Genomic DNA, 24,820 nt, shown 5'->3' with positions numbered 1-24,820 from the left:
AAAAACGTAACTCGGTGCAAAAATGTTCAGAAGAATGTGCGAACATATAAATGTAAAGACAGGGTTTGTACTATTATAACAAGCTTAAAAGTCAAATATTCTCCAACACAGCCTGAACCCTCTCAGACGAGCTTTCTGTCCTTTCTTTAAGGAGTCTTCAGGAATAGTTCTCCAGGCTTCTTGAAGGACACCCCAAAGCTCTTCTTTGGATGTGGGCTGCCTTTTGTTCCGTTCTCTGCCAACATGATCCCACACTGCTTCAGTAATGTTGAGCTCCGGGCTCTGGGGAGGATTCATCCCTCCATCAGACCTGCTGCCACTGATTTTCAGCCCACTTCTTGTGTCCTTTGGCACAGCTCAGCCTTTTCTCCCTGTTTCCCTTCCTTAAGAACGGCTTCTTGACAGCCACCCTTCCATGGAGCCCATTTCTGATGAGGCTTGGGCCAACAGCAGATGGATCAGCTGAAGGTCCAGATGCATCTCTCAGCTCCTGTGTCAGGTCTTTGCTGGATTTTGAAAGCCTGGAGGACTGTTGCTCAAGACCACTTTAAATATTGCAAGAAAGTCTGGGTCCCTTCAAGCAAAAAATACAGAATATGATTCAAAGAAATGTAAAATTTAATAGGCATGCTTGTTAATCAAGTATCGGTTACTATATATATTATATTCCAGATTAACTAAGTCACTAAATGTAATGTGTTGTGCTGATGTAACAGTTGAACATGCTGTTTAGGATTATGATCCAGTGGGAATATTTTACATAAACGAAATGCTGAAAGCTGATCAAGAGAAATGAATTAGACTTTTATGTATTTATATTAATTAGAAATATTGGGTGTTTTTCCTCGATGAAAACGTGTATTTTATAGCTCAATGCAGTAATAATTTCAGGCCAAAAGGGGGCGCTATTGTAATAAAACGACACAGCTAGCTGCGCCACAAACAGAAGAAGAAGAAGAAGCGATTTGTTTGGTAAAATGGCGGGTGCTTTGAGAGACCAACAGCTCACCCATCATGTTTATGGTTTACTGCAGGTAAAAAAAAAAAAAAAAAAAGAGAAAAACTGTTAGAAAGTTATTTTAAATGACGATGGTTTTAACTTTTAACATATATTGTTGCTAAGTCTTGTTTTGTTTTACTTCTGACACATTCGGTTAAGTTAGCATCTTCTCTACGTTCAGATAAATGGTGGAATCTCAGCATACATCTTTGTTTGGTTAATTTAAATTTATTAAACTGTCGTATGAAATTTAAAGTCTGCAGACTTGGCTGCAAATTATTAGCTTCGTGGAGGCATATTATATTTATCGTTTAAAACTAGGCAGCAGTGTTTTGCTCTTAGTTTTTCTGATTGGAAAAGATACATACTTAAATTTCCCTAAAATAGTCATAGTATAGAAAGGCCACACAAGTTAAAGCCTACGTTTTGGGTTTAAGGTTGTTTCTTGTCCATTGGTGGAAGATCTGTTCCTGAAGGAAACCGACAGCATGCTGCAGCTGCTGTGCACTCCTTCAGAGCTCCGCACTGACATACTGGCATGGATCTGCAGCAGGTAGAATCACCCAAATCTGCATCCATCAAACTAATTATTACAATACAGACACCAACTAATGCCTCTGACCTATTTTTATGTCTTGCTTTACAGAATCAACCCGAACTTTGCTAATTCCAATGCATTGTTGATAAGATCAAAAGACCCAAATGTTTTGACGAAAAGTAAGCTTGTTCTCTGTGGGTAACTTGCCTTCACAGTTTTTATATATATATATATATATATATATATATATATATATATATATATATATACATATATACATACAAAATTCTTGCTTCAGTCTAAAGTAAGCCCTTTAATTTCTGTGGTCTTTTTGTATAAACAGAAATAGCTGCAGTTGGGCAGGAGCTGATGCTTTGCAAAGCAGATGACCTGGACCTGATTGGGGTGAGGAGTTGAATAAAACTGTTCTAGAGGTTGTCAGTGAACTGTTGTCACAACTGACTTAAAGTGATCTATTTAAATGCATACTTTTCATCAAGGGTAATGCGAGTCCTCAGCGACAGCTGCGATTCCTGGAGCAGCTTTTAACTTTAGTCCCAGGCTGCAAGAAATCTGTTGAGCACAGCACCGATGGAGAGCTGCTTCTCAATGAGCTCTTTGCTGCTGAGAATTTGCCTCATCTCAGACAAATGCTCAAACCCTCACTCGACCCCTGGCCTGCGCACATCAAGTATGTTTGCCATCTTGTTATCATGTTATACGCATTATGCTGTGTTAGTGCCAGTAAGAGACTGATTGAGAGGAGTCGGGTGGATTTAAAGCTGCTTTCAGACATGTCTTCTGGCACTGAAAATTGTGTTTCAATGGGCACATTTGATTTTTTTTCTACAATAATCTCACAAGGTTTGATCTAGTTTACGTGTGATATTCAAAATGGCACATGTTGCGTGAATTGGGTGGATGCAAGCAAGATTATGATTTACTTCCACAGAACGTTGATAATGTAAAAAAAAAAGTGACCTTATCCCAGAAAAACCTGGTGGTGTGACAGCAACAAAGAGTCGTTTTACACCAAATGCCCTAAACAATGATTGGATTCAGTGAGAAACGTCATTGTTTCTCCCTTGGTCAGTGCTGTGAGTGCAGTATGTCTGTGTAAAGACAAGAGTAGCTTTAATAATACCTATGTTTAACATGTTTAAATGACAGAATGCCATTACTTTAACAGACTAATAAACTCAACACGTTTTGTATTGTACCTCTAAAAAGACTTTTAGTGTAATTCATTGTTCACAGCTGTTTGTTTCCTCTCCAGACGCTGATAAAGTTTTTTCCTTATCTCACAGGGCTTTATGCAAAGGCACCAAGTCATCTCATAAGCCAAAAGAGGAGGTTGCCAGCGTTGCTGCCCTTCTACAGTTGACTCAATCAGAGCTTGAGAAGTTACAGTCAAAGGTGTGGTGTGGCTGCAAAAAGTTTAGGACTGGGTACCAAACTCCTGATACATGAGAGTACATGAGAGGTGATGGGGGACAATATGTTCTATAAAAAGAGACTACAGCTCATTTGCAGCTTGTTTAAGCCCAACACAGCCAGAGTAATGTCTTAAATCCCATACACTGATTTATTTTTTTGAGCAGCGTACCTCGGCCTCACATTTCTCTGATAAACTCCCAAACAGACACACCTGCTCTGTGTTGTACTCATTCTTCTCCTGCTGCAAACGCTTCCTTCCTGCCGAGCTCTCAGAGCTTTTATCCTCAACATCTAAACTTGTAGTGTTCGGTTTGCTTAAACAGGGATTGTGTGCCTACATTGCTCTGATAACTGCCAACCATCAACTGTTGGAACAAATAACTTCATGATGCACTTCAGGCATGCCTCATAAACTATCACATCTACATTGTTGTTGTGCTGCAGTCCCTTTGAGACTGGTGCGTTCAAATTCACCTTTAAAAAAAAAAAAAAAAAACTTAAAGTGGAAAGATTGTTTAAAAAGGAATGTCTTTTTTTTTTGCTGTTGAAATACAAACACCTTCCTTTACGTTCTTGTTCTTTCACGACAGCATTTTTTTAATAATCGCAGAGCAAAGCAGTGTTGAATCAGAACTTGTTGTAAACAACTTGAATTACACAGAGAGTAACATAACAAAAAATAGTTCCACTGTTACAGAATTGTTTCTGATGTGACTGATGCCTAATCCTAAGTGTTACCCAGCTGAAACAGGGTGGCTATCTAGGATTTCTAAACTAATGTTAAAGGGATAGTACGCCTCTTTTGACATGAAGCTGTATGACATCCCATATTAGCAATATCATTTATGAACATTTTCTTACCCCCTGCTGCGTCCTGTGAGCCGAGTTCCAAAAAGTCAGACCTCACAGTCGCTTGGCTCTATTTTCTCTCCCTTTAATTTAATAAATGATGTTGCTAATGTGGGATGTCATACAGCTTCATGTCAAAAGAGGCGAACTGTCCCTTTAATGCACAAGCACAAACCTCTATGACCTGTCTGAATTATAGTTGTACTTGTCTGTTCTCCTCAGTGCGACTTCCTGAGCAGTGAGGAACAAAGTCCGGCTGTCTTCTCTCCAAGCTCTCTGCGTTTGGCAGCCTGCGACCTCCAGCAGCTGATGACCACCTTCTGCCACGTTTACCAGACGGACCTGAGAGCGTACTGCAGCAGGGACCCCCCCAGTTTCAGCACAGATGCTGACGTCTTCCAGAGAGTACACCAGCTGCTGCTGGCCTGCAACACGGTAAGCAAGCCATTCAACATGCAACCCTGTGGGAGGTGGAATACCTGAATACCGCAGCTGTGATGCATCCCCTCGTGTCTCCTGATCTGGCCTCACATCACGCATGCAGCTGTTTGCTGAGCAACAAACAGGACATTATCAGGTCTACTGATGTCGCTGTAAAATCATGAGTACATTCAGTAACTGAACTCTATCATTATTCAGATGTTAACATGTTTTTAGATTTGCCCAAGTCACATTTCAGTAAGCTCAAATGGATGTGATACAGGAGTAAAAGAGCTTAAAGCATAAATAATCAGCTCAGTGCATCTCTGCTGATAAAGACACAGCTTAACCCCAATGTGTCTGACCTCTTGTCTTCTTTCTGCTTCCTCCTCTCATTCATGCTCTTGCCTCTGACCTAGAAATCCATCTTTCAATGATTGTAGAGGTATATCTTTTTCAGAAGTTAGCTCAGCAGCTGTGATTAATAAAGGGGACATGAGTTAAAAGCAACTAGAAAGTACTTTAAGTTTTACTTCCAGCCTTTTGTTGTGATCTTTTAAAGTGGTCCTGAGCAAAGGTTCTCCACATCATTAATGCTAAACTGGAGGAAATCATATAATACAACAGCAGGTAATGAAACAATAATGGGCAAGTGATGCAGCAGTGTCACACGTCTTAAGCTCCCCTGTGTTTCCATCTAAAGTACAAGGGGCTGAGAGGAATTGAGGTTGTAGTAATGGGTAAATTAAAAAAAGATCAATGTAAACCAGACTTGTGGGTCTCGTTTCTGATCTTGCCAGGAGTTGGAAATGCTGAAGGAAGTATCGGAAGCTTCTTCTTCCATGAACGTGGACGTAAAGCAGCTACAAACGCAGCCTCGCTACTGGAGCCACGGAGAGAAGCGCACTTTACGTACGTCGGTGTTGTCCTAAATATGCAGACTCCTACATGCAGTGAACAGCACATGTAAAATGTTTTATACCTCTTTCTTGTCCCATCCCTCAGCGGATCTGCTGGAGGAAATCGCAAGACAAACTGAAGACCTTCTTTCCCAACGGCACTCCTGACTGCACAGCACAGTTCACGGGAACCAGCCACAGAACCTCAGAATCATACAGTAAATATATGAGAAGAGCCTGAACTGTGGAGGTGTTCAACCGGACTGAAAACTGAGGATGTTGTGCCCGTTGCCACTGCCCACATGTTACAACAGAGGAACATCTTTTTGTCTAAGTCAGTTATATTATAAGTCACATTATAATACTAACAAAATAGTTGTTGTAAAAGTTTAAGAACTTCTGCTTCACTCACAATGAAAGTTTATTTTGTACATTTTCTCACTAAATAAATATTTCACACTTCAGTTATGAACCCAGAAGGTTTGATGCTGTCAGATGTCACTTGCATTTATTTGGTGATCACTTAAAGGAAGTAATTGTGGAGAGTTTCAGGCTTTACTTATTAAAGGATTTTCTGTATGAAATGAGTTTTAGATTCATAGAATGATGATTTTAGTAAAAACACTGTTTAACATATTAAACGCCACTGCAATGAATAAACGGGGTTGGCAATGCTTTTATGTTTAATGTTACAGTGACAAAGAAGTATTTACAGTTCAACAGCATGATTAGAGGGTGTCTCAGGTGTCAGAGTTCATTGAGGTGGTAGAAGCAGACCTCTGCCCTCAGGCTGAACCAGGTTTAGAAGGACTACAACAAAGTTTCTTGGTGTTTTTTAGTCCTCTGTTCCACCACAGGATGGATGTGCCAGTTCAGGCAGGTGCCTCCTGTCCTCGGTCAGAAGCCTTTGACGGCCAGCCAGTCCTTCAGCTCCTTGTCAAAGTGCCCTTTTACCTTCAGCGTCATGGTGACCTCGTTGACTTGCGTGGGCAGCTCTTTCCCCGTCACCTCCTTGAGGTACTGCTTCACGTCCTTCTCCAGAGCCCAAATGTCCCCTTCCACTTTCCGCACCAGCGTCATCTTGCGATTGCCGTGTGTCAGGTCGGTGTAAACCGGGATGTTGTGCATGCGGGAGCGTCGGATCATGTACGGCAGAGGCGGCGGTGAATCTGCCGGAGGGACCCAGCCAGAAGGGGTGGGACCGGCGTGCTTAGGCGGATCGGGGACTCGTGATGGTGGAATGAGCCGTTCTACGAACTTGTACTCCTCCGTGGACTCCGATATAACCGTCTCCTTTTGTTGCGGAGCTGAGTTAGAAACAAACCTCAGCCAGGCGACACCACCTGGAGCAGCTGGTGAGCGGTTATGCAGGTAACAAGCTCCTCGGAGGGCCCTGCGGAGCACCGCGGATCGAAGGGTGAAGGATGCCGCCATCTTGTGTTGTGTATTCAGTTGGGCGTCCCGGAAGAAGAATACAACTTCCGGTAACGAGGAGTTTAAACCAGAGTGGTGTAAAAAGTTTTATTACTCTATTTATTATTTTATATTATTTATTACTCTATGTCTATGGTTTAAACCACATTTATTTTATTTTCTTTAATGTATGTAATTTCTTTAAAACACTGACACTTATTCAACCGTGCTATTTAACTTTAAAGACACTTTTATGCTAACTTTTTTTTTAATTATTCGACCTATTAAAAAATAGTCTCCCCCAAAGAAGAAACATTTAGCCCACATTTTGAAACAAGTCATGTAGCCATGAAATATTTGCACCTTTTAAAACTATTTGGTAGCAAACATGGCAACAGACAGATGCGAAGGTTGTGGTCAGGTCCACTTTACTGCCGAGCAAACATTCCCTGAATGTTGAGATGAAATGTTTTTCTTAACATTTGCAAAAAGTTTGCATTTGTGGAAAAAATACATCTCCTTTGAATGTTATCTGAGGGTTCCCTAAGAGTCACAGGCAGCTTTCAAAATGTTACCTTGAGGGAACCCTAGGGAACATTTCTTGAAGGTTCTTGAAGGCTTATACAATGTTGGTATAAATGTGTCCTGCATTTCAGAAAACTTCCCAACTTTTCTGAAGTGTGGATTGTGTTATATTTTTGAGATACCACCTCTTATTTCTATCCCTTCATGCAATTTCATTCATATTTTGTACCCTTTTCTTTAGTTTGTCTCACTGTTTATATTCTAATTTTAAATAAGATAACAAGAAATGTTCAATGTATTAGATACACGTGCAACTTTACTTCTTTTACTCAACTGTTTCAACCGGAAATAATCAGAGGGCATCAGCTCTTATGAATGTTGTTGTTTGCAGAGATAATTATAATGCTGTGATCAACAACATGTCATCAGGACATTTGAAAAGGTGCGCCAAGGCCACACAAGCACAAACGTCCTTCTTTAAGAACAACTAAAGAGGTGGAGGATAAATTCTGCAGTGACGTGAAAAGTGAAAAGATTGTGGGAGGAGTAAAACTCCCTGAAACAGGGGGAGCTGCCAGACTTATTTGTTCTGCCTACTTTCTCATGAAACTTCTTCCCAGCAACAGCAGCAGGACAGTTTATTGGGAACTGTTGGACAGTAATCAAAGAGTGGAACATGGCTGCGGAACGCAGACAGAATGGAGAGGATGTAGCTCTGAATAAACTTGATGATGTTGAGGTAAGAGCCAAACTACCCAGTTATCTGCTCTTCAGAGCCATGTTTTGACCAAAGGCAAAAGCCACACTGCCTTGTATTCAGGTACAAGTTACGCCTCATCTCTGCTCTTTTAACTTACTCTAAAAATGACTTTGCACTCTAATGGATAAAACTGTAATTTAGAGAAAGCTCCTGAGGTTTACATCACAATGTTCAGCCTCATTTCTCACATAATAGAAAATAATCACTCTAAATATTATCAGCATTTTGTGAAAACTCCACACAATCCAGTTTAAATAACAAAAGAAAAACAGCTATTAACTGCTAATACTATCTGTTTGCATAGATGGATGTTATTTAAAATATATCCTCTTATTTATCCTGGAGTTTTTAACTATATTCAAAAGATGTTCTAAATCAGGTCAGCTTTGGTCTGTGGTACCATCAGTGGATCCTGCCAATGCTCCCAGAAAAAGTGCTGAGCTGACTCATATCTTTAGGCAAAACTGTATTAAACTTCTTATGTGCTTTTCCTGCTATGAAAAACGCCCTTAATGGGAATTAAAACTGAAAGAAAAAGAAGATCCATGGCTACAGTGACCTCTTGTGCAGGTCTTAACCCCTGATCTTGAGAACCATGGCTACGAGTCCCTCTATAGGAATGTCAGTGGTTACACAACCCTGTTTAAAACCAGTGTTTACTTCCTCACTTGTCTGCTGTGTGTGGAGATAAACAAGCACATTTTTGACGAGTGAGAGCTGCACCCACGTGTGATGTACCATACCTTTAAGTGCCATGAAAATGTCTTTATGCGGTTTTAAAAGTAAGTCTCCTTCAGTGGTTCCGAGCAACACAAAGAGTTACCTTCAGATTCAGAGCCTACGACAAGCTGTTTTAACACTTCATCGCTAGACTGGAGATGCAATGATTGTATCCATGATTTAATTCTTCTCCATTGATCATTTAAGATACGTGTAACATCCTTTTTTCTGTGAAAAACTAATAATAGGTATCCAAATGACTGGGACAATGTGCATCATGTTTGCTAATCTCATAAACCAATATTTTATTCACAATAAAACATATCAAGAATGTTATTGTGGATGTTAGATTATAGTTTTGACTATTAAGAATGGATTTTTTACTTGGAGGAATACACTTTACAGATAGGATTTTTCCTTGCTCGTGCATGTTTTTGCTCGTTTCTATCGACGCAGACAGAGAGTCACATGTCGAGTCTTGTTGCTTCTCCCTCTTTCTTCTGCCTTGGTGAGTCATCACCTGTCCCATTACCATTCACCTCCTCTTAAGCCAATAATACCTCTCTGTTTAGAAAAATTCCATGGTGACACGTGTAGCTATAGCAGTCAGACCTGTACAAGCGCCTCCTGTCAGAGGCTGTAATGTTGTACAAAGCTTTATCAGCCTCCACCCTCTCCTCTCTGCTCTTACAGTCTGCTCAGCTGATGCGCCGCCACTTCGACATGAATCACTATGCAACAAAGAAGAGTGCAGCTCAGAGCATGTTAGATGTCGCCTTGTTGATGGCCAACGCTTCCCAGCTAAAGACCATCCTCTATGTGGGGCCCCAGTACCGCTTCTACATCCCCCTCATTGTCCTGCTGGCTCTGTCCATAATATTGCAGGTCATAGTGGGGCTGCTGCTCGTCTTTATTGGCAAGTGACCCAGATTTTTTATCATTACACTGTTCTGATTTCTCTTCCAACATAAGTCTTGCCGATACACATTTTTTATTTCAAGCCTTTTCTGTGTGACAAAGTCTGGTGAAGTCCTCAAGCTGAGACAAGTTGGACTTATAGTTGGTTTTATAATGCAATTGATTTTTTCTTTATGAAGCTTTGAACTCCAGTTTCCTCTTCTCCGTATCAGATTTAAATCTTCATTCTGCTTTTGACTGAAACTGGAGAGACTGCTGTCTCTTGGTGTGCCTCAACCAGTTTGCATAACAAATGCATTCAAAGCTATTTGTGTTAAACTTCCAAATTGTATGAATATAATCACCCTGCACTGAGATTCTTTTTCTTACATTCTACAAAAATTACACCAAGACATCATAGTCCTGCCAGATGCCGCAGTCTTCGTTGTGATATGGTACTGAAGTTTCTCGATTATGAACTATCATTGGAAATGTAGATTTTCACTAGTTTGCTATAGCTAGCTAGCTAACAACAGATGCTATCCATATTTTTGGTATTTAGTTTTTTATTGGTGTTTTTTCTTCATTAATTTGGACTTTTACATGGAGGCCCATCACATAAAATCCCCAAACATATCTATTTAAACTGCAGGTTGTAATGCAACAAAATAGGAAGAATCCAGAGGTTGAGAAATCCTAAAGTTACTGTAGTTAATTTTTGCTGCGTTGCTGTCGTTTTGTGCCAGCAGTGAAGTATGATCTTAATGATGAACGGAAACATGCAAAGCTGAACAGGATGAACAACGTGGCCACAGTTTTTGTCTTCTTTACAGTCCTGATCAACATCTTCATCACAGCACTTGGATTTCCGGGGCATGTCAGGTAGGTCTTTATGCTGAAAAAAAGGTGTTTTGTTTCTCATTTTTATAATTCTTCCATGTTTTCTCTTCACAGTGCATTACCAGCTCCGGTCGTACCAATGCTAGAGCCTAAGCTTCTGCCCCTGCCCAGAGACCTGAACATCTCTGCTGGGATTTAGACCGCACTTTGGACCAAAAACTTAGTTATCTTTTGAAGGTTGCGGTGGGTCAGAATCCTTTCTGTGCCTCCTGTGTGAGCTGTCCAAACCTTGACTTCTTTGAGTTTCACCGACTGGACCAAACCTTTAACTCCTGAATGGATCTTAATGGATCACTTTAGGGAATATAACATTAGTCAGCATGCATCTCAGCTCACAGCTCCACCAGAGACCAACCACCAAAAACATTTGTTTATATACTTTAAAACTGCCTTTCTTTGAGTACACATATCAATGAACTCTACTGACATTAACCCTTCTGGTAACCAAACAAAGGGGTTCAAGTCCCAGCCTTTCTGTGTGGAGTTTGCATGTTCTCCCCGTGTATGCGTGGGTTCTCTCTGGGTCCTCCAGCTTCATCCCACCGTCCAAAAACATGCACGTTAGGTTAATCAGTGTCTCTAAGTTGTCCTTAGGAGTGTGTGTGTGTGGTTGTTTGTCTCTGGCGACCTGTTCAGGGTGTAACCCCGCCTCTCACCTGATGACAGCTGGGATGGGCTCCAGCCCCCCCGTGACCCTAAATTGGATTAAGTGGGTATAGAAAATGGATGGATGATCAGTAATAATAGATCTGAGGGTTGTACTATGAGGTAACTTCATAGCTAGGCTTTCTTTGTGTTTGTAGGCTCAACAAACCTAAACCTTGTTAATGGTTATGATCTTTCTTTGTTGACCCAGCCTTTCCTGTTCAGGCTCTGTGCACGGGTTTAAAAAGGAGCATCTTACACATCATAGGTGCTTCTCCACAAAAAGTGTACTGCCGGCTAATTTCAAAGGACCGACAGTACTGTCGTCGGACAAATCTAAATTCAAAATTCTTTTTGTTGTCAGCACTCGTTTTAAAAGTCAACATCTCTGCTGGTGCATCAGTGTCTATGGAACTGGCAACTTGCACATCTGGAAAGGCATCAATGCTGAAAAGTATATAAAGGATTTAGAGCGACATTTGCTCCCACTCAGTCTGTCTTTTTCAGGGAATGCCTTGCATATTTTTGCAAGACAGAGTTAAACCACATACTGCATCTATTCCAACGGCATGGCTTCGTAGTGCCAGAGTCAAGGCCGTGGATTGGCCTGCCTGCAGTCCAGACCTTTCGCAAACTGAAAACATTTAGCTTTTCATGTGACAACGAAGATTCAGGACTCTCCTCTCCCCAAACTGGTCTCAGTTCCCAGATGTTTACAGACTGTTGTTAAAAGAGACATATTTCTGCCATCCAATTCAAGATGAGCTCATATTTTTCACAAGGTGGTGAAATGTTTCACTTTCAGGATTTAAAGTTTTTTGTTTTTTTTATGTTTTATTGTGAATAAAACATTGGTTTATGAGATTTTCAAATTATTGCTTGAAAGTTTCTTACAAGTCTCCTCTAGCTAGCTAGCTCAATAGATAGATAGATAGATAGATACTTTATTGATCCCAAAGGAAATTCAAGCATCCAGTAGCAGACATAATAAAGCAATAAAAATGTTTATACAATTATAAACACTTTCAACTGTATGGCTTCATTAATCATTCATGAGTTATACATAAAACAGTCGCTTTTATTAAAAAATGCTCATTCACTTGTTGAAAGATAAAGTGAAAGTGAGAAGATTTAACTCAGCTTTGAAGAAAGCCAAGATTCTGAAGATCAGGAAGGGAGCTGAGAGGAGTACAGCTACAAAGTGGGCGTAACCAGAGACATTACGCCCACTCTGGCTCCATTTACAGGGACAGTACGGAAAGCCAAAAGGCTCATAATTGATTAATGACTGGTGCACTAATTTTTGTGTGATGGCATTTAATAAATCCCAGGTGGCGTTAGAGACACAGTTTAACAAATATCAAGTGGCACTGACTGACATGTAATAAATCACTATATCTGCTGTGTGTTTAATACATTCTACCACCAGAAGGTGCTATTTAATGTGCCTTTTTCCTGTTTTTATAGCCTATTTGCACTCAGGCATGATATTTTATTTAATTTTGCTTTCAAGATATTAAGTCATACAAATGATTAATTGATTCAGATTTTTTTTCTAACACAGGAAGATCGGTGTAACTGTGTCAGCTAAGCAAACAAGAAAAGTGAATTGGCTCAACTTCAAACTTCTACAGAAAGAAAATGTGATTTGAATGATTTTAGTTGATTTAGCTGATTGTATCTGATCAGATAGCATGAGAAAAATGTCCTCTTTCACCACCCTCAGGATTGTTACAGTAACAGCAGACATGAATGAAAAATGGCTGACACAATTACACCGGTCTTTCTCTGTTTAAAAAAAAATCTGAATCAATTAATCATTTGTATGAATTAATATCTTGAAAGCAAAATTAAATAAAATATCATGCCTGAGTGCATATACATCTTGTCTAGGCTATAAAAACAGGAAAAAGGCACATTAAATAGCACCTTCTGGTGGTAGAATGTATTAAACACACAGCAGAAATAGTGATTTATTACATGTCAGTCAGTGCCACTTGATATTTGTTAAACTGTGTCTCTAACGCCACCTGGGATTTATTAAATGCCATCACACAAAAAATAATTTATCAGTTATGAGCCTTTTGGCTTTCCGTATTGTCCCTGTAAATAGAGCCAGAGTGGGCGTAATGTCTCTGGTTACGCCCACTTTGTAGTTGTACTCCTCTCAGCTCCCTTCTTGATCTTCACAAGACTCTTGGCTTTCTTCAAAGGTGAGTTAAATCTTCTCACTTTCACTTTATCTTTCAACAAGTGAATGAGCGTTTTTTAATAAAAGTGACTGTTTTATGTATAACTCATGAATGATTAATGAAGCCAAACAGTTGAAATTGTGGGTAATATTTTCAACAAAATGCTTAGAATTAAGATAGCTTAACATTTTAAACTTTGCCTTTTAGCATTAATTACTGATTTGTCTTTCAAATGAACAACTAACAACAGGAATGGCTGCCGGATTTCTGCCTGGTTAGCAGCTTATTTCACAAGTGTCCTTCTTATCCATCTCCATGATGTCTCTGAGTGAGAAAAGTGAAGCAGAGATCCAGAGCTTGCTTACTGAGTTTGGCATTAAACATGGACCCATAGTCGGTATGATTCATATAAGAAGTGTGCTGCATGTGCATAAATTGATATGTATCTACACTACAGTCACATAGTTAATCTGTTTTCAACAAAGTTATTGATATAACTATAAGAAATCATTCCAAGCTGCTCATCTAGTTTACACTTGAAGTCTCCTTTACTTTTAATAATTTGTTTCTTTGTAAAATTCAATATGCTAAATCCTGCACACAGACCTCAACAAGATATGTAAAACACTCATTTATCATGGTGAATCTGAGGGACTGAGCTGGTTAGACATGAGGACACAGTGGTAATTTGAGGGACAAGTGGGTTTTATTTATCTCCAAAAAAAAAAACACAAATCAATTAACTTAAAAGAGGTCAAGTGAACTCAAGTCATAACAAAGTAACTCCAAACTAACTGCTCAACAGAATAAAACACACCTAACACACAAGAAACAAAGGGGACATAAATACTGCCTGATCAGACCAGTCTGACACATAAAGAGGAAACAAATACTAACAAGTAATCCAGCAATAAAGAAACAAAACCAACAGTTAGTTTAACAGTTCCCTCAAATTAAGAGTAATCAAACACAAGACTAAGTACATATGAAACTCATAGATAAAAGAAAATACACAATATTTAAGATAAATGACTTAATTACCCCCTATGATGGAGCTGTGCTTGGTATGGCCCAATCAGCACTTCCTGTATATAAGAGTGCTGCCTTCCTGAGCACAACTTTTGCCCTCAGTGATACCAGCAGCCCTCTCACACTGTTTTCTTAACTTACTGAAGTAGTTTTTATGCATTTGTGTGACATAGATTCCACTCGGAAGCTGTATGAGAAGAAGCTTGAACAGGCCATGGCGAAGGTTACTGTGAAGCAGTCTTCAGATAAGACCTTCTACAGAGAAGAAGGTAGGATTGTGTCACTTGGCAGGTTGTTCAGTGACAGAATATTGAAGAATATGCGGTTGATGCCACTCTGTGTTGAATATTAGGTAGCTGGGCAGGTCATTGTTTTGTTTGTGTGATGATACTGCTTGCACTGGAGCTGTGATTTGTATGTATGGACCCTGCAAACTGACCTCAGGGTTCATGTTTTCAGGCACAGGCTGTATGATTAACCTAAAGAGTCTCAATACATTTCGGCTCAGCCTAGTCAAATGCTAAAAACATTTGCTCATTAAAATCAACATACAGCTGAATGTTTCGGTAAGTTTTAATGTTTTATTTTGATAAGCAAGCCAAAAAAGGGGGTTGAATTTGGGAGGGCATCACATTTTGTCATAACACCGGTTTGTTAAGAAGCACATCTTTCACCCTGCCTCTGAACACCTGTTAATGAGGTTCCTCACGTTTAACCTCATGCAAATTACATCTACTCTGACCAAAAACAAAGTTTACAAAAAGCAAGCATTTAATCAGTAGTGGTGCGTCAGACTCAGTGTACAGACCAGCATATTGTTTTGTGATATCTGTCCCCTTCCTTCAATTAATTTAGTCAAGCAGGAAGGACTTTTGGAAAGTTTTATTTTATTTATTTATTTTTTTTAAGCCTGGACCTTATTTCTGGCATAAAATACGTTCATTTACTCACCATAACAGTTTGGTGAAAGACGCTATTTAGATCACAGGAGATCCGTGTACATCCATATAACGGGAGAGAACAGGGCAGAGACGATACAGCCTCTAAATAAGGCATTATCTGTCTTTATTTCACCAACACTTTAAGACCAATGAATGAATGAACTGTACTATTGCACTGTTGGCTCACAGCTGCCATGTTGTTGTTATCTGGGGCTTTCAACACACTCGTCTAATGGGATGACGTCATTGACGCGCGTCGCTGCAGCACAGCTCATTCACTCCATTGTACTCAAAGTCTTCGTCCACTATTCAAAATCAGATAAATATCCTGCCATGTTGCACAAAACTAGCAGTAGCAAACTCCGTGTGAAGTTAGCTGACTGTCGTAGAGCACAGAGTGAATGAGCTGTGCTGCAGCGAGTCAGCGGCACGCGTTGATGGCGATGACAGTCCAGGTTTAAAAAAAAAAAAAAAAAAAAAAAACTTCCCCCTCAAACCCAACGTCACATTTAATCAATTTAGCAGGTACTAAATTATTATTATTTTTTTGCCATAATATACTTTGACATGTTGAGTGGAGGGGGTCGTGGATCAAACCAATAACCTCCCAATTGAGGGGCAACCACTAACTGCTGAGCTGCCTCATGCAACAGTGTGGTGTATCTTCATCTTGTGTACACACCAACATCTAATCTGTAATATTTGTATATTCTTGCTGATAAACAGGCAAAAAAGGCAGCAATCACATCATGTCCACCAATGAAGAGTTAAATAAGCATTCCCCCTGTCTGCACATGTTTGTGGAAAAATAGTTTCACTCAGAGTGAAAGATATGATCAGTTCATGTTGCCATTCATCCATAAGCAGTTATAATGGTTCTATAAGTAGTTTCTTCAACTTTTTGTATCAACCATGTTTTTAAATAATATGCAACCCTCTTGCTGTGAAGCGACGGTGCTAAGATGATGTTAATATGTATATATGAATTATAAACTTGGACACTGGGATGTGTTCTTACAAACAAAAACACAGTGGAATTTGTGTCATGGGGGTAAAAAGTGTGCCTTTGTGTGTTCTTTGCAGAGGAAGAAATTACTTACGTGACATACCACAGTCCGGTGAGTCCTGATTGTCTGCTTGTCACCATGTTTGTGCCAACATTCTCTTCCCTGGAACATGCAACTCACCTCTCAAATACTTCTTCTTTCAATTCAACAGAGACACGAGGTCCATGCCAATACGTGAGTAGTTTTAACACACACAACGCAATTTTGTTTCAGTTATCCCCATGGGGACGCCCCATTTACATAATGCATTTGCCAATCCTGTGCTCCAACCCTAAACCTCGATCTTTTTCCTTCAATAGCAGTCTGGAGAGGAGGCTTCATTATCTGGTGTGCAGACAGTTTTACACAAACAAACATGCAAACACAGAAAAAGTGACACAATGCATCCTGAATAACCTGTTTAGGGGCAAAAAGTTGCTGTTGAGCACTGAGGCTCTTTAGTGTGCCACATTATTCAGTTGTAACAATCGCATTATGAATTAGACATTAGACACAGCAGAGCAGAATCAGCAGGCATAAGGAATATCGAGCCTGTGCCATTACCTTGTGATGAGAATACATTAATTGTATGTTCACTGAGCTTGCTGTACCTTCTCTATTCAGTCCTTTTTTAAATGGATGAAAACACAGGGCTGCACAGTTGTGTGGTTTATAGATTTGTTGCCACACAGAGGGTCCTTGAGCCCTAATTTATCAACCTTTCATGGAAAACATTCTAAATTCTGTCTCAATAATCCAATTTAGAATCTGTGTAAGTGAATCGTTGTTGACAAATTATTCCTCCGCTCAGGTTGAAACAAAGAGGCAATGCTGATCGAGATGAACGCTTGGACCAAAGCACAGAGTGAGTTTTGAAGTCTGATGTTGCAGCTTGTTCGAGCAAAAACGGTTGAGCTCCTTTTCTAAACTTTCCCTCCTGTGTTTCAGGCCTCCTGTCCGGATCAGCTACACAGAAACCAATCACAGGGCTGTGCGATTCAGGCAGCTAAGCAGAGGGAGGTATGGAGGCAACAAGTGGAAGGGGATTCTGGCACTGCTGCTGTTAGCTGCCTTAGCAGCTGTCTTTTACCTCATGTACCACTACATGGGATAATGTCAGACTTGATGAGCAGATTTATTGTTAGGACATTTTTTTTTTCTCTTCAAAGGATAAGCCTTCCTTCCTCATACCTATTGACAGTTTGACTTCTGTGGAACTTTAATAATGCCACATTCCATAAACTTTTCTGTCTCATAGTCTCACCAAGTTCCATCGAATGACCACAATGACACAAATTAGAAGGTATTTACAAAGCCTCGTGTGCATTGTTTGTCTGAGCTACAGAGCTTAACTTTGCCTCAAAAACTGTGTGGGTGATGTGTTCCTAATTACCGTAGACGCATACACAGTCTGTATTGGCCTCTGTTCCACAAACAGTCCTGCTGCCCTAAACTCAGGCACATAAAATGTGTTTGGATGCACCACAAAACTAGTCCCCAACAAATGCATTATGTCCTTTCGTCTCAGTGACGGCGAAGAATCACGGTTCCCACCTGTTTTTTGAGAAAATATCAACTTTTTTTGACAGTTAAATGGATTTCTCAACCTGATGGTTTTTCACACACAAATCGTTTTGGTCTTTTCATGAGAACGAAAGACAGGCATTGATTCCCCCTCCTTTAATTTCCCTGCTTTGGTGTATAAATTGTTGCACTATATCTTGAAGCCATCTGTTTCCTTTTTTGTGTTTGAGTTTTCCATTTTTAAACAGCTGCTCTCTGACAAATTGAATCTATTTGTAATGAACATGAAACATTGTCATGCTCACCAAGAGAAAAAATGTTTAATATAAGATAATCCAATAAAGTTTCTATAAAACACGATGTTGGACTTTCTCTTGGATGCAAATCTCTTGATATAAAAGCAATATACACTCACCGGCCACTGTATAGGTACACCTGTTGCTTGTTAACACAAACAGGGGGTTAGGGTTATGACATTGTTTAGCAGAATCCCACCACTGATGTATACAAGTTAAAATCCTATTTACACTGTATGTATGTGGACCAAGCAGCTCTTAAAGCCATATTATGTATCAGAGCAGAGTTAAAGTGCCCATATGAACTGCTCAGCTTGACATCTTTCATATAGATGGAGCAAAAAAACAAGGTTTTCATTAGTAAAACTCACTTGAATAATAAGATGGGAGCTGAAACCTTCAGAGGATGGTGGCAAGTGTAGCTGACCTAATCTGGTCCAAGATGATAAATCCTCTTTTAAATATCTTCACATAGCTGGTGTTTCTTGTTCAGTCTTCCATACATCAACCTGTGCTTCTGTTAACCACTTTGTTCTTCATAACACACCAGACAAAATTTTATCTTCCTCACATGTCAAAAGCACAAAGGTCAGAACCATCCTTACTCTTCTACAGAAACTGTACTTATGGCTGGGAAACATTTTCTCTTCTGCTAAAAGACTAGCTTCAGTTGCATTGTTGGGCCACAGGGGATTAGAGCCATCTGCGAGCCGGCATGTGCTTGTAGCTCAGGCCAAAGACCTCTTTGTATTTCAACTGTGTAGTTGCTGGCCCAAAAGCATTACCTTGTATCTCCTCTCCAAATGTCCCTTCTTATGCACAGCTACAGCATGCAATGTGAAGGATGTAGCACACGGACCGTTCCCTATCAATATTGAGCCATTATGGCAGCTATTTCTCAACCTGTATGTATTCTAATTAATCATTTTATAAAGCACACAATGTCCTCACACAAATTAAATTGTTGCAGTTAAACCGCTTCACCAGCATTTTTTACCCGCATGAAAAGAATGCATGGCAACATTAAAAGAAAAAAAATGGGCCCAAATTCCTCAATGAGAGACAGACGGCATACTGAAAATAATTCAAGTTATTAAAAATGTAATCTGATCACATGATCACATCACTACTAAGTGGAGTTTCAACTAAACAAACCTCTTGGTTGCAATAAGTTGCTCTTAACTACATATTTAAAACCAATATTGTGTTTTATTTAGGGCTGGGCAACGATTCAAATTTTTAATCTAATTACATGATTTCCCTGATTAATCACGATTAATCGCATTTGTACGCAAAATCCAAAAGTGAATTCAAAAGTAGTGTATAGCTTTTAGTTTTATTTTAAATGTGCTGCCATATGAATGAAAGTGCCATAACATTTGTTGTGCAAACACACTTTTAAAATCAGCATCTTTCTGTAGTTTTTATGTAGAAGCCTCGCTCCACTGTTTCCTTGAATGACTTGCTGCTATCAGTTGTGTGTTTTGCCTTTAAGTGATATTTTAGACTGGAACTACTACGGTGAGAAGACAATTCAACTTGGCAGTGTTTACAGATGACTTTGGTTCTGTCGACTCCGCCGTCTGGAAGAACTTTAAAATGAAAATGGCCGAGTAAAAGTTCCGTACCCTTCTCCAGGTTTGGTGGATCCGCCGATTACTTTCTTTTCCGGTTCCACAGCAGACAGCAGACTTTTACAAAATAAAAGCCTGTGAGCAACAGTTTTACAATAAAATAAATTTAAAAAAAACTGCATTAATGCGAGATAAAATATTTATCGGCGTAAAATAATTAACGAGTTATCGCGTTAACTCGCCCTGCCCTAGTTTTATTTATGGATGGCTTGTTGCTCAGAGGTCTACATAAAGATAAGATGCCTTCTCCTGCAACAGCCTCTGGAGGTAGAAAGAAAATTTGTCAAAGGTTTTCCATATTCCAGTAACGTACAGTTTTCACTTTCATTAGATTTAACATCACCTCCAAGATTAATGAAAATTCCTGAAGAACAAAAAATTTACGGAGACGGTTTGTTATTTTACAGAAAGCTTTAAAAGTCAAGAGTCTAAAGAAAACACAAAGCCATTAGACTGACAGGAAAAAATACTTTATTGTGTATCAAAATACTGTCTTACAATCACTTTTAAAGCCTTTTTATTCTGGACAAGATTCATTTTTTCTTCTGAAATATAGATTAGGCACAAAGCGAACAGGAGGGACGAAGGGAGGGGGTGGAGGCTGAAGTGAGAGGAGGTGAGATTCAAAACAGAAAAGCAACATGTTCTTTCTTGTTTTTGGTCATCGTACTTAAAGGACATGACAAACCACAACATCATCTTCAACTCTAACTCTTCTGTCCAGCACATGGTCGGAAACTTCCCTTTTTTTAAACCTTTTAATTCATCAGAAAAAGTTCCACACCGAGGCAGTGAGTTGCCACAAACTGCTGCACGTCATGCTAATGTTTTTAATCTCCTGAATTCAGAGCCTTTTCTGCATCTCAAAGAGCTTTACAACCTAAAGCACATGCAGAGCACATGTCAAATCTTAACACACTGAAAGCGGCATATCTCCCAGTGGCAGTGTTGAGAGAACTAGCAAAACAAACCACGAGAAAACTAATGGTTTCCCGCTCCCATTTGTTCACATGCCCTATAATTCGTAACGAGTTTCCTACTACTAAGAACAGCAGTGGCTAAAACTGGATCACACTAGCAGCAGGTTAAACAACTGGGTTAGTTAAAGATCATCATAAACACCACATGCTGGAGAGAGCGAGCGCAGAGCATTTACTGGGTAAACGAGGCTACCCCTGCAGTAACAGTAACAGTCGAGCCGACTTTCATACAGACACTTTAAATGTCTTCCATCAAAGCATGTCAACATTCTTACACTAAAGACACTAAAGACCCAAAAGACCCAAACATGAGGAAGGCACATCACTCCAGACACTCTTTGATCCAAGTCCTGTGATTGTTCATATAGTAGCTCATAAAGCCATTATTTAATCATATGTAAGAGCTCCTCCAGTGTAAACAGTAACCTTCCATCCAAAGCTGGGGGCCAAAAATCTACCATTGCTACGTTATCCTGACAATCTACGATAGTTTAGACTAATCCACTAATGTTCGCGTACAGCTGAAAATCGAAAACAGCCTAAAGGCACAACCGACTGCAGGTTTACAGTAATAAAAAGGTGCATCTTTCGCCTCCCTAAGTTTACTGAATGAAAGAAACAGGAAATGAAGTGAATAACCAGAGAGGAATATTTCACCGTGTTCCTCTTTTAACTGGATTACAGTGATTGTTAAAAACACAGATCTGCCCGACATGAGTTTTAATTGGGTATCAAATAGGAAATCTTAAATTTGTAACATGGGAGGGTGTTGGAGCTGTAAACAACGATTGGTTGGATTGGAGACAGAGTTGCAGCTGATTTTAACAGTGGTATAAGTTTCTGGTCATGGCGTTTGCTGGGTTTTTAAACGGTGATGTGGTAGGGGCTGCCGGGGATGTGTTCATCCCCCCACTTGACCACCAGAATGTACTCTCCCTTCTCTTTGAGCTGGTAGCTGACGTTGTACACGCGATTGCCCGTATGTTTCACCAGGATCTCCTCGCAGGGGACCTTAGGACCATCCACGCCAACCAGGAGCATGTTGCGACCTGCAGGATGAGACGAGACATGATACTGGTGTAAGCTTGGTGACCACAAGAGATGATGTGATTGCTGCACACTCATCTATGCTGGCATTAGATTTATGTTTCAGCTTTTATAATGATACATTTTCACAACCAAAACAAAACGTTTAAAAAAGGGAGGAAAATAAGAGAGATATGTCAAGAAGGGATGAAAGAAAAAAAATTCACTTGTTGATGTCCTGACTTTACACACCTGCTTTGCTGCAGTCAACGCAGAAGTTGTTCTTCTGACCAATGAAGCCTTTGGTCAGGCCTGGGCCTTTAGCCACCACCTTGCTGGCATCTGAACTGATGGGAGCACCCTGCTGAGAACAGCTGATGGCACGGGTCACAGGGTCAACCATGACAGAGGAAGTCTCGTGCATACTGTGGCTGGACACCAGCTTGGTACCTGGAGGAAGGAGAAGACGGTGTAAGTCAATGATGGTGGGATTTCCATTAATCTTTTGAATTAAAAACAAACAAAGAATCTTGACCTGTGATCTTGGCCTTGAAGGGGCTTCCGACGATGTGGTAAGGACCACCATATTTGATGGAGATGAGATAGTTGCCGGGGGCCATTGGGGTGTATGTGACTCTATAACCCTCGGGGCACTCCACACAGTCCATCTTCACCTTGGAGGGCCCGTCAATGGTCACGGCTAAAGCCCCGGGGCCTGCAGTGCATGTGTTAACCACAAACTCACACGCAGTTCCTGGACACGATTGAGACAGAAAAGGGAGAACTGAGTTGACAATGAACAGGGAAAGCGATTGTAATCAACTTTTTTCCCCCCCCCCATAACTCAGACAAGCTTAACGTCAGGATTTAGTACAGTTATAAGGAACTCCAAGCAGAAATGCTTTGCAGCTGTAATGTTCAGATAAAGAAATGGTGCCCTCTAGGAATATGGTTTTGATACTTCTTGCCTTTGACACCAAAACCTGCTCTGGCTTAGTTATATGGCACCAAAGTGTTCATCCTGAGCTGGAAAACACTGAAAACCTACTGTGCAGGAATGCTGCTTAATTTGTGGAGGTGGTGGTGTGATACCTGTGGTGCCTCCCTCCAGCCCTGGTCCATAGGCAGACACCATCCCTGGGTCGCCGGCCTGGCCCGTCTCTCCAACCCGGATCTTAAACGGACTACCTGGGATGTGACTTCCGTTGAACTTCACATCAATGAGATAGAGACCATTCTCTCTGGGGATGAACCGGACTGCATACTTATCTAAACAACCAGAGAGGAGGCGAAAGTTATGGCCAATGAAACCTCCCAAAAACGTGGCATAGGTTCAGTGTGAGGTCCGGTACTGTTCAGATGGAGTTTCTCCTGGGTTACCTTGGTCAATCTCAGTGACACAGCACTCCTCGAGTGCTCCAGATGGGCTGTGGACCTTTGCATCAATCACGCCCTTGGCCCCATTAAGGCTTACAGCAAACGATGCTGGCTGGTTCACCTTCAAACCCGACTCCTGCTCAACAACACATACTCACACACTCAAACGCTGCACTGGCGGCCAAATTACCACCCAGTCCCACTCCTCCCACCCCGGCCTTACTTAGCAATCATTGAAATGTGCCAATATTATCTACTTAACAGCATTATGAGCACAAAGTATCACATTCAGACAACTGGAACTACTGTTAACCTTACCTGGAGGTCGCTAACAAGGCTAAAGAGGAGGGCTGTGCAGTAAAAAAAGGCAGAGAAGTCAAGCAATTGTGGAAATTAAACAAAAGCTGGAAAGAAAGAACGAGGGCCACGTTCTGAAAGAATAAGCCAGTGTTCATGTCCTGTGGTGTATTTGCGAGTTTATTCATCTGTGACGGGAAAAGTTCTGATAAAAAGCTCATTTCCAGAATTAAGTCCAACTTGTCTTTATCTTTTCCATCCATAAAATCTTTTTCCATTGGAAATGAGTTCCGACACAGCTCTGTGTATTTGTGTGAGTGTAAACAGAGAGAGGGAGAGAGGGGGAAAAACAGCCCAAATCCAACCTCTTTAACCCTTTAGCGCCCCGTCACACTTTCAGAGTTGGGAGGCTGTTGAGAGCCTTTAGAATGAGGCACGAGAAACACACACAGTCCTCTTTTATCCCAGAAGCCTTCACACTACCCAATAATGCAGCAGCAGTTGGTCTTCTAACTCAACCCGAGGTTTTACATGATTACATTTGCACCTTTAAAACCATTTAGAATAACCGTTGCATCTTCATTTTCTACTAAACTAATATTTGTTTATTATCATGGGTGCAGTGCTTTTTTCTTCAGGTGACCACATCACCTTCCATAATCCAGCTGAACTTCATAAACTTATATGAACTAAAAGATCCCGTCATGCAGGAGAGCCAATAAGAATAAACAATGCTCTGATAGATTGAGCGGGCACTACTTTGTGATATGTTAAATTTGTTTAATATCTCTAAGATAAAAGTTGCTTCGAGCTACTGTTAGCTTGACTGGCTGCAGCCGTGACGAGTGGCTTGCATGGAGACCACTTTGGCTACTTCACACCAGGCTACGTATTTAAAATCAACGTCTTACTCTTTTAACCTACGTGTTCAGTTTCCATTTCATGTTGCAGTCCATTATCTGGGACATAACAGACTGAGTGCTTGTCTGGAACCTTTTGAACATGTAGTGGAGACTGAAGTCAAGGTTAGCCCTAAGAGTTTGTGAAATCCAGCCACCACAAACATCTCGGTCACATACTCAGAGAATCAGTACCATTGGTTATCGTGCACAACCACTGAAACTGAATTTGAACCGATATCCAAGTCTTTTGTCTTCTTCAATTTTATGTAGAGTCCAAAAATAAATCAAAAGAACAAGTTACTGCTGCTGCATTGTGGGCGGTGCGCTGTGGCCTGGTCTGTGCGCACATGGATGTGTGTGTGTCCCAGAGCCTCACCTGAAGACTGGCAACAGTGAGGCGACGAGCGTCGTCCGATGGCGAGGCCACGGGGACGATGAAGGGGCTGTCGGGGATGTGCTCGTCGTTGAAACGGATCGACACCTCGTAGTCACCTACGGAGGAACAGATCAGACCAGTCAGAGGGTCACCGACCCAACAGTGAGCACCCTCCACTGCATGCATGCGTTACATAT

The 24,820-nt window shown here is 40.6% G+C and overlaps 5 protein-coding genes across 11 annotated transcripts in view; 3 read left to right on the top strand and 2 right to left on the bottom strand.

Moving 5' to 3' along the window:
- Positions 1–953: 953 nt before the first annotated feature.
- haus7 (HAUS augmin-like complex, subunit 7) lies at positions 954–5,607 on the top strand. Of its 2 annotated transcripts, none has more exons than XM_075475572.1 (9): positions 954–1,034; positions 1,438–1,553; positions 1,647–1,717; positions 1,882–1,943; positions 2,039–2,229; positions 2,846–2,954; positions 4,047–4,259; positions 5,045–5,156; positions 5,250–5,607. In XM_075475572.1, exons 1-9 carry the CDS (start codon positions 978–980, stop codon positions 5,309–5,311), a joined length of 993 nt encoding a protein of 330 aa, XP_075331687.1. In that variant the 5' UTR covers positions 954–977; the 3' UTR covers positions 5,312–5,607. The 2 variants fall into 2 exon arrangements, with proteins under 2 accessions (XP_075331687.1, XP_075331688.1); XM_075475573.1 differs by having other exon boundaries at positions 960–1,034; positions 1,463–1,553.
- A 192-nt stretch (positions 5,608–5,799) lies between these two features.
- mrpl49 (mitochondrial ribosomal protein L49) lies at positions 5,800–6,602 on the bottom strand. The gene has a single exon (XM_075475574.1). It carries the CDS (start codon positions 6,575–6,577, stop codon positions 6,041–6,043), a length of 537 nt encoding a protein of 178 aa, XP_075331689.1. The 5' UTR covers positions 6,578–6,602; the 3' UTR covers positions 5,800–6,040.
- A 1,004-nt stretch (positions 6,603–7,606) lies between these two features.
- On the top strand, positions 7,607–11,865 carry LOC142390600 (ninjurin-1). 2 transcript variants are annotated; one of them, XM_075476157.1, is made up of 4 exons: positions 7,607–7,820; positions 9,255–9,477; positions 10,205–10,340; positions 10,413–11,865. In XM_075476157.1, exons 1-4 carry the CDS (start codon positions 7,758–7,760, stop codon positions 10,495–10,497), a joined length of 507 nt encoding a protein of 168 aa, XP_075332272.1. In that variant the 5' UTR covers positions 7,607–7,757; the 3' UTR covers positions 10,498–11,865. The 2 variants fall into 2 exon arrangements, with proteins under 2 accessions (XP_075332272.1, XP_075332273.1); XM_075476158.1 differs by having other exon boundaries at positions 7,618–7,820; positions 10,208–10,340.
- A 1,467-nt stretch (positions 11,866–13,332) lies between these two features.
- emd (emerin) lies at positions 13,333–18,090 on the top strand. Of its 3 annotated transcripts, none has more exons than XM_075475570.1 (7): positions 13,333–13,592; positions 14,398–14,493; positions 16,249–16,283; positions 16,384–16,406; positions 16,535–16,559; positions 17,023–17,076; positions 17,160–17,250. In XM_075475570.1, exons 1-6 carry the CDS (start codon positions 13,511–13,513, stop codon positions 17,044–17,046), a joined length of 285 nt encoding a protein of 94 aa, XP_075331685.1. In that variant the 5' UTR covers positions 13,333–13,510; the 3' UTR covers positions 17,047–17,076; positions 17,160–17,250. The 3 variants fall into 3 exon arrangements, with proteins under 3 accessions (XP_075331685.1, XP_075331684.1, XP_075331683.1); XM_075475569.1 differs by having other exon boundaries at positions 13,334–13,592; positions 16,532–16,559; XM_075475568.1 differs by lacking the exon at positions 16,535–16,559 and having other exon boundaries at positions 13,350–13,592; positions 17,160–18,090.
- Positions 18,091–20,113: 2,023 nt separating this feature from the next.
- flna (filamin A, alpha (actin binding protein 280)) overlaps positions 20,114–24,820 on the bottom strand; it is a 54,436-nt gene continuing 49,729 nt past the window's right edge. For all 3 annotated transcript variants that reach the window (XM_075476153.1, XM_075476154.1, XM_075476155.1), the window contains 6 exons: positions 24,624–24,739; positions 23,052–23,184; positions 22,764–22,940; positions 22,207–22,425; positions 21,924–22,121; positions 20,114–21,694 (listed from right to left, as the gene is read on the bottom strand). In XM_075476153.1, the coding sequence (XP_075332268.1) occupies positions 21,510–21,694; positions 21,924–22,121; positions 22,207–22,425; positions 22,764–22,940; positions 23,052–23,184; positions 24,624–24,739 (1,028 nt within the window). In that variant the 3' untranslated portion in view covers positions 20,114–21,509. The remainder of the gene's footprint in view (positions 21,695–21,923; positions 22,122–22,206; positions 22,426–22,763; positions 22,941–23,051; positions 23,185–24,623; positions 24,740–24,820) is intronic.

This window comes from Odontesthes bonariensis, chromosome 10 (genome assembly GCF_027942865.1).
Source record: "Odontesthes bonariensis isolate fOdoBon6 chromosome 10, fOdoBon6.hap1, whole genome shotgun sequence".
Lineage (NCBI taxonomy): Eukaryota > Metazoa > Chordata > Actinopteri > Atheriniformes > Atherinopsidae > Odontesthes > Odontesthes bonariensis.
Note: the sequence above shows the minus strand (reverse complement) of the source record. Positions and strands in the feature narration are given on the sequence as shown.